The 25,226-nt window shown below is 35.1% G+C and overlaps 1 protein-coding gene across 5 annotated transcripts; it reads right to left on the reverse strand.

Moving 5' to 3' along the window:
• Positions 1-545: 545 nt before the first annotated feature.
• LOC107778777 (protein HESO1) lies at positions 546-18,156 on the reverse strand. 5 transcript variants are annotated; one of them, XM_075252224.1, is made up of 10 exons: positions 17,861-18,132; positions 17,654-17,736; positions 16,222-16,434; positions 15,574-15,738; positions 11,630-11,805; positions 11,456-11,551; positions 10,688-10,757; positions 1,939-2,069; positions 1,676-1,786; positions 546-1,478 (listed from the first exon to the last, which is right to left on the reverse strand). In XM_075252224.1, the coding sequence occupies exons 3-10, from the start codon at positions 16,358-16,360 to the stop codon at positions 840-842; spliced, it is 1,527 nt and encodes a 508-aa protein (XP_075108325.1). In that variant the 5' UTR covers positions 16,361-16,434; positions 17,654-17,736; positions 17,861-18,132; the 3' UTR covers positions 546-839. The 5 variants fall into 5 exon arrangements, with proteins under 5 accessions (XP_075108325.1, XP_016454566.1, XP_016454568.1 ...); XM_016599080.2 differs by having other exon boundaries at positions 17,643-17,736; XM_016599082.2 differs by lacking the exon at positions 17,654-17,736 and having other exon boundaries at positions 17,861-18,156.
• Between the last annotated feature and the right edge of the window lie 7,070 nt (positions 18,157-25,226).

Genomic DNA, 25,226 nt, shown 5'->3' on the forward strand with positions numbered 1-25,226 from the left:
CAATTCGTGGAAAAGGCCACAGGAACTCGTTTGCCAAATTTTTTTGCTCTCCCTTGTTTGAGTCTTGTAATTGTTAAATTGAAAAAAGTTGTGTATACCCACAACCGTCATGAGACAACAGCGTGTGTTCTACAAATTGATAAATTCAGGGATTCTGTGGTACTCAGATTAGAGGCTGTAGGACAAGTGTTGATAGGACATCGAACTATTCTTTTACTTTTATAGGTACATCTAAATCTAATACCAAGAGAAGACATTGTTGAGAGTAGTGTATTTAACATATTGTGCAAATCTTAACTTCAGTCCCCTTTCAATGTCGATAATTCAAACTAAGGTTAAAGTTAAAATAAATTTATCTAGTTGCAAAGCGAACTTGGTACTGTATTAGACTCTGTTAACCTACGGTTCAGTACTTCACGAAATACCCTGCTATAATCTATGTATGATTTTGATCTTACTTAATGATATATTTACTATTTGATCATTATACAATAGACTACCACCATAATAATTTCAAGCAGGCCAGGGGAAAGGTGGGAAGGGCGTTGGAACACCTCTAAGAGAATATATCATTATATCTCAAGTATTGTGCATAGGCATCTTCCATCACTAGTGCTGGAATTATAGCACATGGCAACATGTATTATCAATTTTTTTTTTCATGTATCGTTCCAATTCTATCGGATGTCCCCTCGAAGGGACAATTGTCTTTTTCTCTAAAACTGGCAAAAGAATCATTAATCTCTCTGGACCAAGCCATCATTTTACCCTAACAAAACAAAAATAGTACGCACTTGAAAGGACACTTAGTTTCAGCAGCACGCGTCAAATTCACGTCCCTATCTGTCAGATTTTGGCCTCCATATTGGCTGTGTTTGAACACGATTAGCCTGGGTGGGTCTCTGCGCCGACGAATTCTGATTCCTGTCCAACCTTTTGTCCTGAAGCCGATGTGCTTGAAATGGTGGATATATGGGTCTCTGTCCCTGAAGCTGATGTGGTGCTTGGATAGGTGGCTGCATAGTTCTCTGTCCCTGAAGCTGATGTGGTGCTTGGATAGGTGGCTGTATAGTTCTCTGTGCTGCTTGGATTGGTGTCTGTACAGTTCTCTGTGCTGCTTGGATTGGTGGCTGTACAGCTCTCTGTGCATGAAGCTGATGTTGTGCTCGCATCGGTGGCGGTATAGCTCTCTGTGCCTGAAGCTGATGTTGTACTTGTCGTGGTGGCTTTATAGCTCTCTGCGCCTGCACTTGCGGCCTAAGGCCATTTCTACTGTAGTTATTTTGGTTTCCAGTAGGAGTTCTTGCCACAGACTTTGATACATGTGGCTTAACAAGAGTAGAAATAACTTCATTCTGATTTTGATTCGAAGAAATAAGCATAAAGTGGGTCCTCCTGAATACTTCTTCTATTCTTGTTAGTTGTTTACTGCTTACACCCCTCGCTGCATTAACTGGCTGCTCAAAGGGATCCTCAACCTGGATATATAGAAACTTGAATGTCAAAAATATAAAAAAAAAAATCAAAATCAAAAAGGCCTAGACCTGCTGTTTATCCTTTTCTTTTGCTTCTTAAGGTGGGTGCATGATGGGAAAAAAGGGTGTGGGCGCATGGGATGTGTGTGTGTGTGTGTGTGAGAGAGAGAGAGAGAGAGAGAGAGAGAGAGAGGTTTTACAAATATTGTGTATGTCTTAGGCAGCCATCTCATGTTGCCCTCAATGTCTTCCCACTGGCCAGTGAATGTGCTAATTCCTTGAGCAGAGGCTTTTGAGCTGATGTCGCAGAACTATATAGAGGATCACAGTTAATTTTTCTTGCAACATTGTTAAGTTTCAAGGTTGTAATAAATATCCATAGAAAGAAAATATCAAAATAGTCCACAGGTTCAACATCATATGACAATCATGACAGACAATAGAGCCTTGGACAACTTGCTACCTTTGCAATGAATGAGATGAAAAGCTCAGACAAAGAACTCTTATTAAACGCTCGTGACTTTTTTGACATAAGTTGATTTATATTTGTAGCACATGTTTCTTCAATGAACTTCTCAGCACTAGCCCTAACACCTGCAAAAGCATTTTCCAATAGACTGGTTGAACATTAGGCGTTTAGTTATATAGGTCTAAAACAGAGAATAGGGAGAAGGTAGTGGTAGTAAGACAGATGAGTCAGCCATAGCAGTCCTTGTGTATAAACCAAGTAATATGTGTTTGGACTTCCTACTTGTCCATTTTAATCTGGTACCTGGTATTCACAAATGAATTTAACAGTTGCCACCCATGCATTTGACAACCCATTGCAGTAGTAAACTATTCCTCTCATACTTCCTAAGCATTATGTTTTAGAAAACACAGGAGTGCAACCTTGTGTAATTATAGTTCTGAGTGCTGCCCCCCGCCCTTGAAACCCAGAAAAGTTCTGCTTAATGTAAATCTATGGAGCACAAAGTCATAAAAGCAAGTAACAAGCATCTCAAGTACCTCAAAGAACTACTCTCTCCCCTTTCATTTTATGACAAGGTATTTAAATGGAAATAGAGTTTTATATATATCAACACAATGTTTAAACTTTAAACAGTTTAATGAATTCGAATTCTTGAAAGTTGTAAGTGTTTCATAGAAATGCAATGGTGTCAGACATTTCGGAATGTCCAAAATGAAAACTGTCATATTAATATGAACAGACAAAGTATAAAGCAAAACATTGCAGAAATAAGCATCAGCAGGAACAAAGAAACTAAATTACTACTTCTGATTGCCCCCAGGCTTCGGTTTAGTGGTAATAGCGCATCTCAAAAAGTGTGGGCAAGGCACATGTCACATATTTGAACCCTGCCACAGAGAAAAGCCTAGTGATTAAGTGAAAAAGGGTAGAAGAATGCGCCAATTATCCACTGAATTTTGAACCATGCACCACTAGCCCTTGTGGATTTCTCGGTTACAAAAAAAGAAGGCAAAATATATAGACAAACACTCAAACTTGGCCCCAACTGTCAGTTTGATACTTAAGCTAACTCAATGATCAAGTAGACACTTCAACTTGACAAGTGTCTCGTGGACACCTGAGTCCAGCAGACTTCACGCGTGAAGTCCAATCACAGGTGACGTGTCAAATGGACAGATTAGCGAAAGGCACGTATATGTTGCGGAAGATCGTGGGTTAACTAGCGTGCAAAGATAAAATGAGAAATTATGAGGGATTTTTGCCGATTTAACGAGGTTCGGCTAATCCTAATCCTTAGGGCAAATGCAGAAAGAGTTTTTCACTATGAATGAGAAGGAAAACACAATACAATCTATAGAATTTCCAACTACAACCCCTATATACATATCCCAAATGGTCCCAAACCTATAAGAGAAAGGTTTCCTAATCCGACAAGAACAATAAGTTTTCCTTTCCCCAATCTATTAGAACAATGGGTTTTCCAAACCTTTAGGGATAATGAGTTTCCTAAAAATATAAGGAAATAATTCAAGCCGCAAATAACAAATGTTCCTCTTGGTTGAATTCTCTTCATCAGCAGGAGCATCTCTCTACCTTGTCCTCAACCCTCGCGAGGGCTCTATTGAGTACTGCACACACCAATCAAGTCTAGGCAATGCCTAAACTTGTTAAGGGACCCTATCTCTTTAACTATAGCACAAATTTGTCGATTTGGTTCTGTACTAGAAATAGTCTATTACACTCAAACGCATCAATGATCTCTGCAACTGCCGAAGCAAATCCCACTGGATTCGCATATCCAAGATGATTCCCATCAACTACGTTTGCAAAATTTTGCGGTCGGTTGATCACACTTTTCTCTCTACATGTTGCAATGCTATGGTTGATGTTGCACACGTGCATTAATATTATCATCTCGATCAATATTTTGCACCTCCTCTACTTCCTCTACTTTAGAACTACTAGGCTGAGCTAGTAGAGATTCAATTTCTAGCTCTATGCGGTCGCTGACACCACGATCTGTTTCTGCTATTGCCTTCTCCCTCTAACTGTCCAATGAGGCAGATTCATTGAATGTCACATCCCTAGTAATAATTAACCCCGGAGTCTTTTGATCTGTGCACCACAACCTATAACTTTTCACTCCATTTGCATACCCAAGAAATATACACTTTTTTGCCCTCGGCTCAAGTTTTTCATCCCTCATATGAGCATAAGCAAGACAACCAAATATCCTCAAATTTTAATAATCAACAGGCGAACCAGACCATACCTCAAAAGGAGTTTTGAGCTCAATAGCTGTGGATGGAGATCTGTTGACAAAATAACAAGCCATATTGATTGCTTCAGTCTTGCTAACACATGAGTGTGAAAGCATGCTTCGTGCATTATCACAAAGCTTTTCTGTTAATACGTTATGCAACACCACTTGTTGTGGTGTTCTGACACAAGTGCGGTGTCTCACTATGCCCTCTATTGTATAAATTATCGAACTCAAAATTGCAAAATTCCAACCAATTATCAATCCGAAGACGCTTAACTTTTCTTTCCGTCTGCCTCTCAACCATCATCTTCCATTTAACAAATATCGAAAATGCCTCATCTTTTGTTTTCAGAAAATACACCCACACCATCCTTGAGGAATCATCAATCAAAGTCATAAAATACCTGGCACCACTCTTGGAGGGAACTCTATTTTGACCCCACAAGTTTGAATGTATATAATATAACTTGTCTCTAGCCTTGTGTTCTGCCTTCTTGCTGAATTTTACCATTATTGTTTGTTTACCAAACACACAATGCTCACAAAAATTCAAAACTTGATTTTTGTACCCATCCAGGAAATCGTGCTTACTCAACAAAGATAATCCCTTGTCACTCATATGACCAAGTCGCAAGTGCCACATCTGAGACAGATTCAGATCACTTTTTTCCAGAAGCTACAACAGCTTCCCCTCCAACTACACCGGCCTGAAGATGATACAATTGAGAATGTAGTTTACCTTTCATGAGTACCATGGAGCTTTTACACACTTCAAGTATTCCATTCTCGGAGTAGAACTTATATCCTTGATCATCCAAAGTCGAAAGGGAAATCAAATTTCTCTTTATCCGAGGAACATGCCAACACTCAATGTTTCTGATAATTCCATTGAACATTCTCAATCTGATGTTACCAATCCCCTCTACTGGTAATGGATTATCATCTCCCATGTAGACAATCTCACCCATCTGCTTGTAAGTTGCAAAGCAATTTTGGTGTGGACACATGTGGAAAGTAGCCCCAGAATTAAGAACCTAGGAATTCTGCCCATGACTAGAATCCACTGCATAGTCATTATCATCAGAATTATTGGAAGTGTCAAAAATATTTGCCGAATTATCTATTTTTTGCTTCCCTCTTTTCTCTTTCAGCTAAGGACAATCTCTCTTATAGGACCTTGCTCCCCGCACTCATAACAGTTCTGATTCCTTGCTTTAGACTTTGATCTGGTGATTGACTTTTTCCTGTTAAAGTCCTTTTGTTGTGTTCTTCCTCTACTCACAAGATTCTCGCCCTCATTTTTGTTGTCTGGAAAGCTCTTTTTCAACTTTTTAGATTTTAGTGCATTACTAACATTGTCCAATGAAACACTGTTTTTCCCATATAGCAACGTATCGGCAAAAGTATCATAAGACGGTGGTAAACATAACACAATCAAGGCTTGATCCTTACTCTCAATTTTGATATTTGCATTCTTCAAGTCCATTATAATCTATACTATATTAAAAGCACGAAGGCCCTTAGCGAAATGTCGTTCGCCTTTTTTACCCTTTAAAAATAAAGTTCACACTAGATAAAATAGTCATTTAATTATTCTTTTAATATTTAAGATTATAAAATTAACTAAAATTTGAGTTATTAAAGTTTTCCTTATTAGAAGTTGGTAATATACCAGATTTGTAAAAGGAAAATAATAACACGTTAGTTTTCCTTATTACAATAAATCACGTTAGTTTCCTGTTAGGAAACTTTGGAGCACTTTGAGCTCCTTTTAGGTTTAGGAGTTTTTTGTTTGTTATTAAATTTTAACCAATTAATTATTTATAAATATTTTATTTAAAACTTTCAATTCAAATTATCATTTTTGGTTTACAATTCATAATTAATGTAATGTCGTTGGATAAAAAAAGGCAGAAGAATTAGATTCTATAGGTTTAGGATTCAACAATTAATCTAGAATATAAAACTAAAATAATTCAGAAGTAGGAGTTGAATACTTTTATAAAAGAGCAAGCATTTATTATTCTTGTAGTAAACTTTTAATAGTATCATTATTTGGAGTTGCTTGTGATTTTAGGTAAATTTTCTAACCTTTAGTTTTTTCTTGAAGTTATATAATAACATATGTATGTTTATTTTTGATAGACAATTGTGAATTAAAAAGTTGTCAATTGTGATTTTTGTTTAACATATCTCATATACTTTTATCAGTTTAAAGGTTGGCGTATTTATAAATTTTACAGAGATTGTTAGAGTAATTGCATTCTGTAACAAAAAAATGATTAGGCATTCTAGCTCTCAATTAAAGATCTTATTAATAATCGTCTTAATTGAAGAATATAGATTGGCAATTGACGTCCTTACATCTAGCCAATTATTTTACAAATTCATCCATTTAGGCAAATAATTTTCATTATCTCATGAAAAATTATTATTCCCGTTTGGACTATTTCCCATTCGTCATCATAACTATTTCACGGAATATTAATTTTAAGGTGTGGTGCAAGATTTTGTTGTCTTACTTATAATATAAAAGTTTGCTAATTAATATAATTACCTTGCGCACGAAAATAATTTATAAATTGTGTTTTGAAAGTTCTATCCCATTTATTAAATTTAGACAACAATAAATAAACTACTTATAATTTTTTTTATGTATATTGTGTCGTTAGGAAATAAAATTTTCTAATATGCTCAATCCTTATTTTTAGTTCAATTGTTTTTTAATCTATATTTGATATTAATATGTAAATCTGTAAATAAACTTTTGTTTGGTATTATAAAAAAATCTATAAATAAATTGCACTTAAATATCGGGTAAACTTTGAAGAATAATGGGGTATATTGTCCAACTCATGTGAACTAATTACTGTATATTGTAATGTTGATGTATAAACTAATAAATTTTCCTAAATGTTTAATTCTTATTATGAGGTGAAAAACAATTACTTATTATGAGTTCAAGTCTATATTCAAAATTTATTTTTTGTTCAATATTCTATGCACTTTTATTGATAGACGCAAAATTCATGTGCGACGCACGTATACTAAAATTAGTTGAATTAAACTCACCAAGGTGAGTTTTAACAGGTGTACCTTTGTTCATACGGAGATTGTATACCCTCTTTTTCAGGTAGAGGAGGTTTGTCAGCGATTTCTTAGAATACAGATCTTCCAGCTTCTTCCATGTTGTTGCCGCAGAAATTTCTTCAACACTCATTAAGATTGCACTCAAAGCTCTTTCCTTCAGGTCTGCCTTTTGTCTCTTTCATCTGTTCAGGAAATCCTCATCAATTGACTTCCATAACCCTTGTAACACCAGGGACGATTTCATCCTAATCTTCCATAGACTGAAACTAGAACCCCCATTGAATTTTTCTACTTCGCACTTTGTTGAAGATGAAGAAGACATCTTAACCCTTGATTATATATAGAAACTTGAACCTTGCTCTGATACCGATTGTTGCGGAAGATCGTACGTTAACTAACACACAATCACACACAAAGCAAATAGAGAAGAAAACAATAACACAAAGATTTAACGAGGTTCGGCTAAGTCTAATCCTCGGGGCAAAAGTAGGGGATTTTCCACTACGAATGAGAAGAAAAGCACAATAGATGGATCCCAAATGGTCCCAGACCTATAAGAGAAAGGTTTCCCAATCCGACAAGGACAATAAGTTTTTCTTTCCCAAATATATTGGAACAATGAGTTTTACCAAACCTATAGGGATTAAGGGTTTCCTAAAAATACAAGAAAATACTTCAAGCCACAAATAACATATATTTTTAAAATAAATTAATTAATTTTTAAGTAACTTTTTTTTATTTAAAATAGAAAAATCCTCCCATCCACCCTTTCTTCCTCAGCCATTTTCACCCACAAATCACCATTATTGACCACCAATTAATCGGTTCTCCCCTCTCCATCTCAAGCACCACCCTCTTTTCTGTCCAACCATTCCTTCAATATCTCTTTTGTGATTGGAATGCAAATTAGTAGAGAAAGGAATTGATTTATTAGTTCAATTTCATAGAATCAATGTCTTTATTTCTTGCGTTCTTTAAAGTCTGTAAAATGGGAGAGATAATAAAAATGGGAGAAATCCAAGATGCGTTTCTCGTTAGCGATGATTTCTGGCCAAAAAAGTATATCAAGCGGCAGAGATTTGAGAAGATAGATTTTGAGAAAAGAAAAAACGAATGAAACAAAAGGTAAGAAAATGAAACAAAAGGTCTGGGATTGCTGGCTAGCATAGGGTTGTTGGACCTTCACCAAACGAATTGCAAGAGTAACAATAATAGACAATGAAGGCAAGGAATGGATGTGAGTGTCAAGAGAAAAGAATAAAATATGGAGAAGGATGGGAGAGGGGCATTACAAATGAAATAGAGGTAGATTATAACAGTAAAATGGAATTTTGCTATACTTTTTCAGGTGGAAATGAGTTGGAATAACATCTCACGCTCTCAAATGTGAAGACAACCACACAGTGCCAGGTCAGATCCGAGTGTCCAGGAGACATACCTGTGTCAAGTTGAAAGGTTTACTTGATCATTGGATAAGTTTAAATGTCAAACCAACAGTTGCGGCAAAGTTTGAGTGACTATCTATGTATTTTGCCTAAAAAATTAACTACTTCTAATTGAAAATGGAGAAACACCTGTTGTTCTAAACAAAGTCATCATATGTATCACTGTTAAATTGCTAAAAAAGCAAAGAGTAGAGAGTCTTTATACTATGGCCAAAATTACTTTTCCACTTATTTAATCTATTTTTTGTTCCTCCCTTTCAATTAACAGTTCGTACCGATGCCTTCGATCTTGTCATCCCGATGGGGCTGCTCAAAAAGAGCTGTCTATACATAAAGGAAAAGTTATACTGAATAATATATTCATATGTATGTACCTGAGCCTTTACCAGTCCAGCATAATCAGTACCATTAACCTGAATTAACAATTATAGCAGCTCTATTAAACCCCATAAACGTGCAAGATGCACTTTTGTTTTCATATTCTTTTATTTTTGCTTTAATTATTCGGCACTTGCTTCTAACTTAGCTTGATTATCTCAATTGCAGAGACCTCGAATTAAAGTCCACTAACAGACATAACAACATTCAGGATTTTCTAGACAACCTAATTCACCTCCTTGTTGAATTAGGACTTTTTCCTTCTTTTCCTCTTTCACATGCCTGCCCAAATAACTAACTACTTAAATCAGGAGAAGTTAATAAAATCAGGGAATTCCTCCCACATTTTCCTCCGATAATCTCATCGCACTGAAATCCCCTCTTAACATCTATGGTACCTTCCATACCAACATCAGCCTAGATCTCTTCCTAAAACCTTTTTTGTAACCCCTTCTACTGGCACATAAATTTCCACAAAATCCCATTTAATTTGTATTTCCATGTTTTTAAATATTCTGAGCAATGGAGAACTTCCACTCTTTCTCATATGTCGGAGCTTCAACTTCCTCTCACATAACACCACAATCCCTCCAACTTTCCTTCTAGTCGGAACCATATCATTTCTTCCCCGACTTCCTTCCCCAAGCTTCTAATCATTAACTTTGGAATTTCTTCCATTTTTAGTTTGGCGGTGACAAATGTTGATCTTCACTCCCTCAACCAACAACCTCGATGCTCCTCTATACGGGTCATTCATCTCCCTCACAAAGCCTCACGCTTAATAGTATTTGTTCCGCGACTTGCTTTTGATGTCTTCTCCATGACAAAAGCTTGTCATATGGCCAAATTTTGGAAAAGAAAAAATTTATCTTAACCTCCATAAGGTAAACTCCTTACACTTTCTCCCCTCCACCTCCTCTCTCCTCCTTCCCTGTGCTTCCCTTGTGATTCATAATTGATAGAGTACTTCAAACTCTTTAAATTCCTCACCTTTTTTTACCTCTCCCATCTCCTTCTCACTACTGATTATTGCCATTCTTAATCTATCTCGTCTGAAGAGTGTATACTTCAATTGACGATAATCTTCACTTAGTATCTTTAAACTATTATGGACGCATTGGAACAATATTTGGAAAATGTTTATTGAAATTTTTTTGGAAATAAAAAGGAAACATGTGACTAGTTAGTTACAATCTTTTTGAGGATTTGTGAGTGGAAGAACTTTTCGTTTAAAAATGTCCTACAACTTCTTCAAACCCGGTTTTTTGGGAAGTCTTGCAAAAACTTCTTAATAAAACTTAAACAAAGACACTTTTTTATGACCGAGAAACGGGTCTGGAGACGACCCTTTAAACAACAAAGTCATTTGGCAACAAATTTTGCAACTTTTGGTTTAAATAAAAGATAGAAGCTCCACAAGCAAATGCCACCTAATTTCTTTGCGCAGATAACCACTATATAACTGGAAGTGAAGAGCTCATGCCCCAACAACATAACAGTAAATTTGACGCAGAAAGATGCACCAGCTTATTCAAACATCAATAACAAACAATCATTTAAGTACCTGTAAGATCATCAACCATATTTCCTGGATATATTTCTTTAAGAGGTGGTAAAATTGCAGGTACACATGTCTGCAAAAAGAAGTAGGCTAACTAAGACCAGGGGAAAAGAAAAAGTTGTTATTTATAAAAGAGGAGAGAAATTTAATAGAACTGCAACAGTCTTAAAAAAGGAACATGACTAAGTAACAACATTGTAAACATTCAGGTCCAGATAAGTTGGTATCAACGGTGGTTGAAAATTAGACATCCAGGTAACATTACCTATGTTTTCCTTCTTTTCCTTTTCCAGCCTATCTTTTTATTTCACTATTCACTTACTTATGAGCCAATCATTTGATGGGGGTAACTTTGCTTAACAGTTTTCCCTGAAAATCACCCATCTCTGACAGGTATTTTCTGAGTCCTACTATCTGATTGGAGTCCACTTCTTTTCTATTATCTTCTTCCCAATACTTCCACTTCTTTTTTTAACTCTTCTTCCAAATGCTTCCTCACTTTTTTTTTAAGTATAAAAATGTAAAAGCTAAATGATAAAAGTATATAAAAAGCTTGTCTTTTTTACTTTTTACCCCCCTTTTCCTTCTCCAATTCTCTTGGTAAAAGAAGGATCTACAGATCATATATTTGCTTTAGATGAGATGAAATGAAATCTGTACTGTGAAATCAAGAGTTATATTACCCTATAAGCAATAGGATTCATACTCTTCAATACTTTGGGATGTGAGACTAGAAACTGCCCAAGTATAACTAATGCAACAGAAAACTACCTGAAAGTGGAACACAACTAACAAGCTGAGAGAATATGAGTTCAAAGTTCCAGCCTTCGAATCATTGATATTATGTGCCTTAGCCCATTCTTTCGCCTGCACACAAAGGAGAAATCATCGAATCGAGTCACATTATTCAAAGGTAGCCTCATTGTCTCCTATATGGGCACATACCAGTAAAACCATATCACGAAATCTTCCATCAATCATGTTGATCCAGTATAATATTTTGGACTTCATTTGGCCGCTCAAATTATTGATTGATATATCACAAGAAATATTGTAATTTCCGTGAAACTTCAAGATTGGGACTCTTGCATTGGTAATAAATTGCAGCTTTTGGCATCCACCTGTGAAGTAGCGCTAGCAATGAATTAGACCAACACACTCTAGAAAGAAACAAACAAACTAGAGTGAAGACTTCTCCAGCTTTTCTCCAACAATGCTAACAGCAGCATCCATAAAATTAAATTACAATTAAGACAAGGATAAAAACAACTAAGTTTGGCTTGGAAAATTATCAACACACTTGGATATTACACATATCGTGTTCAGGGTTTCTAGTCTGAGCAAACTTCCTTTCTACAATCCTTTATTATTTTGTTGTTGCTGCTGCTGAGATTTTGGGTTTTGTAAGCGTATTAAATGTGAGGAGGTTGATGTGGCAATACGGAAGATGAGCAGGGGTAAGGCGACTGGGCCTGACGAGATCCCGGTGAAATTTTGGAAGGAAGCGAGTAGGGCAGGCTTGGAGTGGCTTACTAGCTTGTTTAACGTCATTTGCAGGACGAAGAAGATGCCCGAAGATTGGCGGTGGAGTTTGATGATTCCGTTGTACAAAAACAAAGGTGATATCTAGAACTGCAACAACTATAGGGGTATCAAGCTATTGAGTCACACTATTAAAGTTTGGGAGAGGGTGGTGGAGAGGAGGGTGAGGACATGTGTATCTCTTTATGAGAACCGGTTCGGATTTATGCTGGGACGGTCAACTACAGAAGCCATTCACCTTGTGAGACGATGGTGGAGCAGTATAGGGAGAGGAAAAAGGACTTGCACGTGGTGTTATTGACCTTGATAAGGCCTTATGACAAAGTCCCGAGGGATGTGCTATGGAGATGTTTGGAGGTTAGCGGTGTCCCGGTAGCGTACGTACATTAGGGTGATTAAGGACATGTACAAAGGTACTAAGACTCGGGTGAGGACTGCGGGAGGAGACTCGGAATATTTCCTTGTGGAGATAGGGTTGCATCAGGGATCGGCCCTTAGCCCGTTTTCGTTTGCCCTAGCGTTGGATGTGCTGACACGACACATACAAGGGGGGTGCCATGGTGTATGCTATTTGTTGATGACATAGTACTGATTGACGAGAAGCGAGATGGTGTTAATGCTAGGTTGGAAGTTTGGAGACAGACGCTGGAGTCCAAAGGTTTCAAGTTAAGTAGGTCGAAAACTGAATACTTGGAGTGCAAGTTCAGTGATGGGAGGAGGCATGAAGCAGAAGTGGAAGTGAAGATTGATACTCAAGTCATTCCCAAAAGAGATAGTTTCAAGTATCCTGGGTCTATAATCCAAAGTAACAGGGAGATTGACGAGGATGTTACGCATCGCATTGGAGCGGGGTGGATGAGATGGAGGCTAGCTTCGGGGATTTTATGCGATAAGAATGTGCCGCTTAGATTTAAGGGCAAGTTCTACAGGGTAGTGGTTAGACCGACTATGTTGTATGGAGCTGAGTGTTGGCCCGTCAAGAAGTCCCATGTCCAGAAAATGAAAGTAGCTGAAATGAGGATGTTGAGATGGATGTGCGGACATACCAGGAAAGACAAGATTAGGAATGAAGTTATTAGGGACAAGGTGAGAGTGGCCTCTGTGGAGGACAAGTTGCGGGAATCGAGGTTGGGTTTGGGCATGTGAAAGGAGAGACATAGATGCCCCAGTCAGGACGTGTGAGAAGTTGACCATGGCGGGCTTGAGGAAGGGCGGAGCAGGGGTAGGCCAAAGAAGTATTAGGGAAAGATGATTAGGCAGGACATGCCATTGCTTCACCTTACCGAGGACATGACTCACGGTAGAAAGGTGTGGAGGTTGAGGATTAAGGTGGTAGGTTGACAGGTAGTTATGAGCTTCTCCTAGGTTTACCAACAGTACTAGTACTATTCTTGTATTCTTTTATTCCTGGTTCTCTATTACTTGTTATGTCACTCGCTTTCATTAGCTTATTACATTACTGTTGTTATTGCTTGTTGCTTTATTTTTATTGTTCCTTAAGCTGAGGTCTATCGAAAACAGCCTCTCTGCCTTTATAGGGTAGGGGTAAGGGTCAACCCACTCAATATCCGAGAGAGCGTAGGCTTTTGGCGGCCACAGAGACGGCGGATAAGGCAGCGGATGATACGTACTTGGAAATAAGCAGATCATAGATAAGTTTTTTCATGCCTCGACTCTCCATCGGTTCGTTCGGAAATCATGGTAGTCTTTTCATGGAGATTATTGGGAACGGAAATGTGCCTGGGGTTAAGAACAACCTTTCACTACTAACCCCAAGAAGTTTCAACATGCTGAAACTTTTCGTTTCGTCGAGCCCCGAGCTTGTGGTCCTCCTTTGATCTTTCACTCGGGCCCTATTGGGGCACCCTGTGGGCCAATGCGTATAAGCTTGGGCTTTCTTAACGTGGCTCATTTGACGACTCAGTACATGGATGTCACGAATCTATTGGCATAGAATATGGAATCTTTTCTACGTAAGCTGGTTGTGCAAAGTTTGTTTGTTCATACAGGCAGTGTGATTTTGGGATCTTTTGTTTGCTCCGCAAGGTAGTCAAAGCCAGCCAGTTTTTCATTAAACAGGTATGATAGTCTTCAACTGCACAAAAGTTGTGCGGAGAACTAGTAAGAATTGTACCTGCCATCCAATTCTTTCGGGCCCCTCTCGATCTTTTTCTACGTTGAGAAGGGGGGTTGCGTACACACTACCCTCACAGACCCCACGTATGAGATTAAGCTGGATTTTATTTTATTGTTGTTGTAAGGTAACTTTAGTAACAAAATGTTACTCCCTCCGTTTCAATTTATGTGAACCTATTTTTTTTTTTATTCATGCCAGAAATAATGACCCCTTTCTTTATTTGAAAACAATTTACCTTTATGCAATGATTTATAGCCACACAAAATATTTGTGTTTACACCACAAGTTCAAAAGTCTTCTCTTTTTTCTTAAACTCCACGCCCAGTCAAATGGGTTCACATAAAATTGAAACAGAGGGAGTATGTCTTTTTCAAAATCCTATTACTAAGGATGTTAATGTTGAACTCATGGAAAGTTCGAAGGCATTCCATGACATAAAGATAACTCAAGTTAAATTGTCACATAAGTGAGGTACTTCAGACATGATCCAGAACTTAATTCTCAGAACATCAGTTTCCATGAGATAACAAGGAAAACAAAGCAAAGAAATGAACGCATGTACCTCAATGCATCTGTAACAATCGTATGTACAAAAAATGGATGATAGCTACTGATCTTCAATCCTACATACTAACATAGTGCTTCTCTTGTTCCTAACAAGGTTGGGTCCTGCTATGATAGAATAAGAACATCCATATCCCCCTCACCCCGCAGGAGAATAATTCTATTTCCTCATTAACAGCTGGCAACTGGATAAGATATTTAAAAAGTCTGACAAAGTTATTTGAGAAAACAGACCCCACTCTTGGGATTATACTAGGCTTGTTGACTCATTTTGAGAAAAGAGGGCCACAAGTCCAGCTCCAAGCAGCAGTTGGTAGTCCTTCAGGAGCTGCTAAAGAGCTAAAATTGATATCTGACACCGATAACCATTCTTTCAGCTTGTTTGCAATAAACTGCAGCAGCTTCCTTTATTTAACAGTTCTAAGCCCTTTCCCAGTTGCCAAAGAAAAAATTTCCTATTATTTATCTTCAATTTCAGCACCCCTTAAAAATATCCCAGGCCCATCAAATGCTACGAGCATATTTGATTTTCATCGAGAAAATCTCAAACTGCTTGACCATTGATCCTTGTTACTAGTGGAGAATTTTCATAATAAAGAAAAAATTTATTTAAGCAAATCAAAGGGAATTAATCATGAGAGCATACCTTTAGCTCTCAGAGCTTTTCGTACATCCTCTAGTAGACTTAGTTTGTACTTCTTCCCAGCAGATGAGATATATGATCCATTGGGAACCTCTATGGAAATATCAAGATCTCCCCATCTTGTAAAAAGATTTGACACAAAAGATCCAAATGGCTCTACAGTTGCCCCTGGTCACAAGTAGAAGCTGAGAATAGTAAACTTTGTGATTGTTAACCAAAACAGTATCTACGTCTTCACCTTTAACGTACCAAGATGACCCAAAGAAGAGTAATTCCAGAAGAGGAACTTAGAAATTCACCAAATTAGCATCTAATTTACAGGTTAAAAATTCAGAAGACTAAATAAAGCTGTTCATCCTATTAAAATTAACCTTAACTTGCAACTATGGTCTTCCAAAGCTGAGAATAATCATTTCTAACTCCAAAATCAAAAAGGATGTAGGGATGAGCTGTTAAATTACAAGGAAAACACCGTCCATTGAGTTGTCAGTACATAGAAACACCCCCTACATGACAACCCGCAATATTGTACATCATGTTTTACCTGATTTGAGAATCAAGAAAAATCGTCTCTACAGTGACAAACAAGTAACCTAACCACGAAGTTCCACTAATCAGGATATATAACGAAGTATCACCACTTTAAATTACCTCTCAGGCTTTCTATGTTTTCAACCATGGCTCGAAGTTCATCAATGAGTTGAAATCTCATAGACCAATCCTCATCCAACGGATTGATAGCGCAAAGTATATTCCGAAGAGTATGCTCCAACGAGCTGTAGCCATTCATTTTGAGCACCAGATACCCACTTATTCTAGCTTATTAAAGATAATATATCAAACTATTCATGAAAAAATGACTACCTGCAGAAAGAAGGGATAAGAACAAGGTTTATAACAATTAGCGCAATTACTCAAGAAAAGATGATTAAGTTGAATTTTGGCGAGTATCGTGCCAGGTGAGTCTAACAGGAGAGGAATTCAGACTCATTTCATACTAAGAATGAATTATCTTTATGTGCCACGAAACAAAATTGAAGCTGCTTAAACATAAAGACAAGCCAGATAATCAAATTCTTGAATCGCAGCAAGGGGGAGAAATTCATGGTTGACTCACTGACAAGTTAACTGTTCTGTCCCTTAGATCTAAAATGTACCAGAGCAAAAAAGATTGACACCTACAAGATAAGTGCAAAACACAAAACAAATTTAAATGTAATAGCAATAAGTAATGAAGTTCTAAAAGCAGAAACCTGGGTAGGAGAACTGAAGTTTATGCTTGCACAAACAAACTCCTAGAATCTACGAAATGATACTTTTAACTCATATCCAAGTACTTGGACAATTTATTTCGACGTCCATAAATATGCACAAGAAAGTAGGACAAAGTAATCCATTAGCCTCTGCTGCTTCACTGGTATCAAATAAGTTTGTCTGCAGATTGAGGCTTGCCCTTATTTTACCAGACAACTAAAGTTGGATCAGTTGCTTTAAACTCAAAAACCATAGTTTCTTCTTATTTGATATTGATAGTTAAATAAGTTTTTAGCTCCTTATTTAAAGATTTTAGTAGCTTTTAGCATCCAAATCTTTCAGATTGGTCCGACAAGACAATAGGCTATAGATCACTCCCCATAAAATCTTTTTACCAAAATAACTTCAGGACCTCTTTCCCTTTTTATGAGTAACTGCAATGTCTAAGAAGGCTTAAAATCCATTCTATCCGACAAACTTGGTGGGTATTGTTAACCTTCCTTAGATATTTAAGAACAGTATTCTAGAAGAATTACCTGCCCAGGAAATAAAGAACCTTGAGTATAGCATTAAAAAAAAGTTAATATACCTCTGGATACAATTCACACATAATATTTTAGCAAAAGGAAAAGATGAAGAAAGCTCCAGTAAACCAACAATAATGACTTCACATTTGGGTTTATGGCCTAGGCCCTAATTGGCAACCAAATCACAGACAAATAATACACTAGAACCAATACATGCTCAGAATCAGGAGCGGAAATAAGTAAGTAGCATCCGTCAAAATAAGAGGAAAAATAAACAACAGGAAACGATACCATGCGATTACCATCCAGAAGTTCCCATAGCTCAGAAAACCAAATCTCTATAACAACTGACACTAATCAACAATTCAGCACCACCACCCAATTCCTTATTAAAATCAATGAAATGGGTCCACTCAAAAAGCATTAAGAGTGACCCGAAAGGGAAAAAGTATCAATAGCGATTAAAGTTGAAAAAAAAAGGGAAAGGAGATGGAGTGGAAAGTACTAACCTAATTGCCATTGGGTGATCGTAAAAGGGTCCATTGGAGACATTAATAATTTTTTTCAAGATTTAGCGGGTTTGCTTAAAGGCAAGGGTTTTCTCCATAGTAAAATTTGTGTCCTATTTCTTGCCTATGCCTACTACTGAGTGTATAACTACGGTAGTATATTTTACTTACTGCGACAAGATTTTGGAACGCGGGAAACGCGTGTCTGAATATTTCAGGCATAGAAATTATAAATTGTAATTTGATTGACGAGGGACGACTATCAAGTATGAAGTTCTCACAATCAGTGCCATCCCTATTTGCATGATCTTGACCATTTATCATCTCTTATTATGTTGTGTGTCAGTTGTCTCTCATCAACCAAAAAAATTGTTAATAATTTTCATAAACCACTATAGTTTAGAGTTTAATAACTATAATTTACTTAATTACTATTTGTAGTTATTGTTCAGTTGTTATTAACTTTATATCACTTGTATTCAAACGCGTAATTAATACAATATATGTCAACTGTATTCGTTCGCGCAATAAATACTACTTGTATTCGCTTGCGCAATTGTATTCATTCGTGCGACGAATACAATATATATCAATTGTAACCAATGCGAAATACAATGGTGTATACAAAGGATACAACTTGTATCGAACTAGCTAAACATGCGCTCTAACCAACTGAGCTATGAGAGCTTGTTGCTCTCTTGTTTCAGTTCAAAATAATTAATCTCTTATTTCATGGATTTGTTATAAAATTCAAATATAGCTACAAATGGTAAATTTGCTAAAAGTATAGATACGAATGATAAATACAGTGTAAATAATTTATGTGTCACGCAATTTTCCCTTGGATCTGTTGTTTTCAAGCCAAAAAGTCTATTAAGGATTTCTTGAAGGCTACTTTACCCTAAAATGTCTATAAAAAGAGTACATATTTCCTTCCTATAACAGCTTGTTTAGATGGTTGTTATGTATTATTTCATAATGTGTCGTATTGTATTATATTGTATCGTTTTGATGTATATAATATTTGGATAGATTGTATTGTTTGTCGTTTTTTATGATTCATGCACCAATAATATAAAGAATAAACTTACAATATAATAAAGAAAAAATAAAGTACAAGGTATAATTATTATATAAAAATGTAGGTTGAAGGATAAAATAGGAATATTTAATAATACAGAAGGGCAAGATGAGAGAAAAAAATAAGGTAACGACGCAACCACACCAAATCGGTCGTTCCATAAAGCGACATTTTTCGTCGTTACGTAACGACAGATTTAACGATACGATACGATAAATTTTAAGTAACAATCAAAACAAACATTGTATTTAAAGTAACAATACAACAACTAACGACCATCCAAACAAGTTGTAAGTGCTTGTGATGAGATCAAGACATCAGATATTATATTTCTCAAAGTGGGAGTGATCAAGAGACAGTCTTCTTCAAGACCAACTCGAAATACGGCCGCACGAAGTCCACATAATTCTTTTGCTTGAGAGATATGCCATGTTGGCCCTCGATTGAGGAAACAAGAAGGAACGATAAAGGCAAATTATTTCGCGCGATCGATTCAAAGTACTACCCAACTTTCATAGAGATCAAATACAAGGAGGTAAGCATCATTCTAAAAATATGCTTCTTAGGCCCTGGAATCACGGAGGACAATTTAGATAGAAGATTCAAGGAATTAACACATTATACTTACATTGTTTATCAATAAGATTAATTTTTCATATTTTGTTTGTGATTACAGTTTATTTTTCATATCTAAAAAAATTATTGCAAACCATAGCTAAACGGGCTCTCCCAACTATTAGACTAGCCTTTGGATTCTCCTGTTTGGTCCACAACATATTATAGTGTATTCTTGGAGTAGTAGACTATAGACTATAGACTATGGTCAAATAAAAAGAAAAATTTACCTGGAATACAAACATTAAAGAGTTATTTATAAAAAATGCAATTTTTCTTAAAAAATTACATTACATACAATTTATTATAATATTTTAACTTTTTAATTAAATTATATACAACTTTTTGATATCCCTAAAATATCTTATTTTGGAACTTGAAAATAGGGATTGTGCCAACCAAAATATAATCTCTTAAATTCAAATATCTCTCACCAAATCCATATGTAGATTATTAACTTTCCAAGTTTATATGCTTTTAGTATATTTAATTGATTATTATATGTAACGAACTACATTAATATATTTTGAATAAATATAAAATATTAGTATACTCAAATACCCATATATTATACTAGTATGTTAATATTTTATTAATACATGGCATATTTGTTATTACATATTTAGTATACGGTGAATATGGTATAACGGATTTTTTTATATGTATTATATTCATATACTGGAATAATATAAATAGAATGAGAACGTTACATATATATTTGTATTATATTATTCCTTCTCTATTATAGTATATCAAAATTCTACTTCTTTTATTTTTATTATATTTCTTTTATACATTAAAATAATCTATACAAAAAATAAATATACTTCGAATAATATAATATATTAATATACTTAAATACCCATATGTTAGTATACAACGAGTATGCTATAACAAATTTCATATATACACTATATAGTATATTATGTAGATTATATAAATATAATATTACGAATATGTACATATATATTATATAATACTCCTATATTATACTATAAATTACATCTCTCACCTACTTTTGAATGGTAACCGAAGGAGAATTTTCAGAAAACGATTCATTGCATTTGAATTGTGGTCGATTTGTCTAAGTTTTAGGGATGTAAAGCTTTTTTAGGAAAAAAATAATTTTATTTGAATTGTAGTCAATTTGCTTAGGCTTAAATTTAGGAATTGATAAGTTTCCATTAAATTTTGCTAAAATTCTGGAAGAGAGAAGATCTCATTAACTGCGTAAAATTATAGGGGTGTATAAATAAAACTAACAAATCGCACCAACCCGATAATCCTAGTCAAATCGAGAAAAAAAAATAACTGTGGTTTAGTTTGATTTGGTTTGGTGTTGGAAAAAAAAATCGACCATATTTAATTTGGTTTGGTTTTAACTTAAAAAGTCAAACCGAAACCAAACCAACCCGACATTATATGAATAGAAGTTTTAAATATATTTAATATATAAAAATATTTATGGTAGTGTAGTTTATAAATATTTTAAAGCTTTTTTCATAGTTTTATCTTTTAACGTATTATTTCAAGTTTGGGTTTATAATTTTTGGATGCTCCAATAAGTTTTAAAGTTCATAAATGTTAGTAACTCAAATAAATCATAAGCCAAAATCAAATCAATACTAATATTAATAAAAGACATTCAATTCAATTGTATTATGAATGAAAATAGTGTTGGATATCTATTTTTTAGTTTTTCTATGGTTTAGATAAAGTGTATAACTTATTTTTCTTTTAGTGGCTAGTCATGTAAATAATAGTACTTATTATTCATAATTTTAAATTATGTTTGTTTTCATTGTGACTTATTAATAATATTTATTTTATGCAATTTTATTATTGAATATTCTAGTACAATGCCATGACTCTTCTCATATTTATGTTATTTTATTGAAAAACACATTATATAGTTCTATCTTACTAGGATTAAAGAAATATTTGGAGCACAAATTTTACGTTTTATGCTATGAAGACTTTATGAAAAAAAAAAACCGAAAACCCGAGATTAAAAAATCCGACTTTTATTGGTTTGGTTTGGTATTTAGATTTAATAACCCGATACAATTGGTTTGGTTTGGTAATTAGAAAATCCGAATCAACCCGACCCATGTACACCCCTATAAAATTGTATAAAACGTAAATCAATAAATAGTTGCAAATGATAAAATATACTATCTATAAAGTTAGTAGTTATGTAAACTTTCCAAATAAAAGACTACTTGTTATAAAACAATAAAAGAAGAAGAAAAGTATTTGAGAGAAAAGTAGGAAAAAAAAATTCTTATTGATTTGGGATCAATTACAATAGAATAGAACCCCTCTATTTATAGGAGAAAAGTGACTTAGTCACAGAGTAACAAATTCTAAAATCTCCGTGAAAGATAGATATTCACCTTAAATACAATACTATTTATAACACTACTAGATTAGTATAGTATTTCAATGTTTATACTAGTCACGCAATCTTATAGTAGTAGATTATTAGACGATGGACAAATAAAAAATTACTAGACTAATGTAGTCTTTCAATGTAAATATTAGTAGGAGACTTGCAGTAGGTTTTGTGGTGATTCCGGATGTTGTTTTCAAGTTTTGTATAGCTAACATAGTTTGTTTCATACATATTATAAGTTGGGTTTAGGAGAATGACAAACTAATAAGCTAATTGTAGGAAACTAGAGTTCAAGTGATACACTTTCATTCTAAAAAATCATTATTAAAATACTCCTACACTGAGTCATTTTTTTTAATTTAGGCCACGTTTGTCAAAATCTCAAATCCCCTTGTATTATCTTCCACCTTTTCTTTTTTCTAAAGTTTCCATTTGACTCCTAAACACTTTCATATATTCCTAATCTGCTTAAACGTATCTTTCAACCTTCTAGCACATAAAACTAATTATTCCTCGCTTCCTAAAGCCCCGTAAATTACTATGCATGGTAGGAAGTAATCCGGGCTTACAAAACTAAGTTGGGAATAATTAAGGGTCAAAAGAAAGACCTAAAACCAACACTACTAGAAATATGTCAAAATCCGTCCAAACCATACCGACCGAAATCGGTTGGAAGAGGAAATCGACCGAAATCGATCGAAAAATATCTAGATTGTTCGCAAAAGTTAAATAAAATTTTTTACTAAAAAATACCAGCCACTTTCGGTCGGAAAAAGTGGTCCCACAATAAAGAAACGTTGCTTTGTCTGACACATATAAAAATTTCGACCGATGTCGGTCGAAAATTGGTCAATATTTGACCAGAACTTGGTCAGACTTGCATATTATCTACCAAAAAAAGTTTAATTAAAAAAATTCAAGTATACCGACCGAATTCGGACGAAAATTTTGATTTAATTTTTCCCGCTCAGGCTCAATTATTTTTTCCCCATAATAAAAATAAGTTTTTAAAATTATTATGAATATACCGACCGATTTCGCTCTCTCTCTCTCTCTCTCTCTCTCTCTCTCTCTCTCTCTCTCTCTCTCTCTCTCTCTCTCTCTCTCTCTCTCTCTCTCTCTCTCTCTCTCTCTCTCTCTATATATATATATATATATATATATATATATATATATATATATATATATATATATATATGTGTGTGTGTGTGTGTGTGTGTGTTCGTATAAATTACACTTCATATCCGTATACGTGTAATAGATTCTAATAGAGTGTATGATTTTATTTCATTTATGATAATTTATACTTATATACATATGACTAGCATTGATGATTTATTCTCAATTGTTCATACTCGGATGCTTGATTGGTGACTAAATAAGAAAACAAATCTTGTAGTTTAAGTGACTAGATGCTCAGGTATAATGAGTGACTAGATGCTCCAAGATGTGTACAATCGACACGGTCTTGAATGTTTTATTCTCGATCACCTTATTAGTACTTTGTTCGGATACAGTATCGGCATCCAACACGCTATAATACATTTAAAAATAAAATGTATAGTACTATAAGATGTAGTGCTATATTAAATCACACGATTGGAGAAAATATATATATATATATATATATATATATATATATATATATATATGTGTGTGTGTGTGTGTGTGTGTGTGTGTGTATGTATATACATACAAAATTAATTAAATATTAAATAGTACCTATAATTTGGATCTTGGCTAAAACCGATAGACTTCGGGCGTATTGATAGTCTTAGTAAATTAAATATATATTGAGTTTTAATGTTGGAGCGATCGAGTCTAAGTATCGGCATCCAACACGCTATAACACATTTAAAAATAAAATGTATAGTGCTATAAGATGTAGTGCTATATTAAAACTTGAGTTGTAGCAACAACAATATATACTAGGTCAAATCACACGATTGGAGAATATATATATATATATAGTACCTATAATTAATTTGTATCTTGGCTAAAACCGACCGTCTTTGGTCGGGTTTTAAATTAAATAACTTCTTTTTTAAATTTAAAATTCGGAATGGTCGTGGTCAAATTATCAAAGGCCACTTAAACTTACCGACCAAATTTTCTGACCGATTTCGGTCGGAAATTTCCAATTTAGATCTGTTGTAGACGAGTTCTTCCCCATTTCCCTCTTTTCTCTATCTCTCTTCCATCTCTCTTCTTCTCCTCCCTACAGTCGTGATTTTCCCAAATCCCCACCCAAAATCAACTCATGTCTCCCTCCTTATCCAAAAACAAAGCACCTAGAAGTCTCCTCCCCCTCCCCCTCCATTTTTATGCCGGCACCCACTGCCTCCTCCGCCACCACTGCTCCGCCGGCAACCATAGCACACTGGTCATCCTACGCCACCCAAAATCAAATCCCATCTCATAGTATTTCAAGGTTAGTTATCTACATTTTTGAATTTAAGTAATTTTAATTATTTTAATTGTATAAATTAGCGTTTAGTTAATGTTTAATTAAATTTAGTGTTTACTCATATTGGTTATGTTTATGCTAGAATTTCTATGTTAGAAGATTAAGATTATGCTAGGGTTACAACTTATGATAAATTTCGTTAAATATTTAATTTTTTATTTTTTATTTTAAGAACAAAGTTATATGCATGACTTAAGACAGTGTAATGACCCGACTTGTTATTTTGAATATTTACGCTCCTTTCAACTATTTGAAATCTTGAATAGCTACATATGATGTATTATGACGTGTATGAATCGTCGGTTTTATTTTCAGGTGTTTAGGAACATGTTCGGAAGAATAGTTTTCATGTTGGAAGCCTTAAGTTGAAATAATTGACCAAATTTGACTTTTTAGTATTCGACCTCGGATCAGAGTTTTGATGGTTTTGTTAGGTCCGGATAGTGATTTTCGACTTGGGCGTATGCCCGAATTTACATTTGGATAAGTCTAGAAGGTTTCGGCACTAATTGGCCAAAGTTGGAAATATTAATTGGAAATGTGTCTTAATTTGCACAGTACCTACCTTTGAACGGGTATAACTCTCATAATGTGAAGATACTTTTCATGAATTATGCGCCTAGAGTGTAGCTCTTTGAGTCTAATTTCCAACGTATCAAGTTGTTCGTCATTTGGACTTTCCTACTAAAAGTTATGATCAAATTACTAAAGTTAGACCACTCAGTTATTTTGGCGGACAACGAAGTGAAGCTCGCTTCGCCAGACCGGGCGCGGATCATGTATTAACTTGCATGCAGTGGACAGCGAA

Source organism: Nicotiana tabacum, chromosome 4, assembly GCF_000715075.1.
Source record: "Nicotiana tabacum cultivar K326 chromosome 4, ASM71507v2, whole genome shotgun sequence".
Lineage (NCBI taxonomy): Eukaryota > Viridiplantae > Streptophyta > Magnoliopsida > Solanales > Solanaceae > Nicotiana > Nicotiana tabacum.

What these genes read in the sequence shown, in the direction of transcription:
- LOC107778777 (XM_016599082.2), bottom strand. Translation starts at nt 16,360, where the DNA reads ATGAATGGCTACAGCTCGTTGGAGCATACTCTTCGGAATATACTTTGC. An exon ending in TATGGTTGATGATCTTACAG is followed by an intron (nt 2,070 to 10,687) that starts GTACTTAAATGA and finishes ATGCTTTTGCAG; the next exon opens with GTGTTAGGGCTAGTGCTGAG. An exon ending in TCATCTCATTCATTGCAAAG is followed by an intron (nt 1,787 to 1,938) that starts GTAGCAAGTTGT and finishes TCCTCTATATAG; the next exon opens with TTCTGCGACATCAGCTCAAA.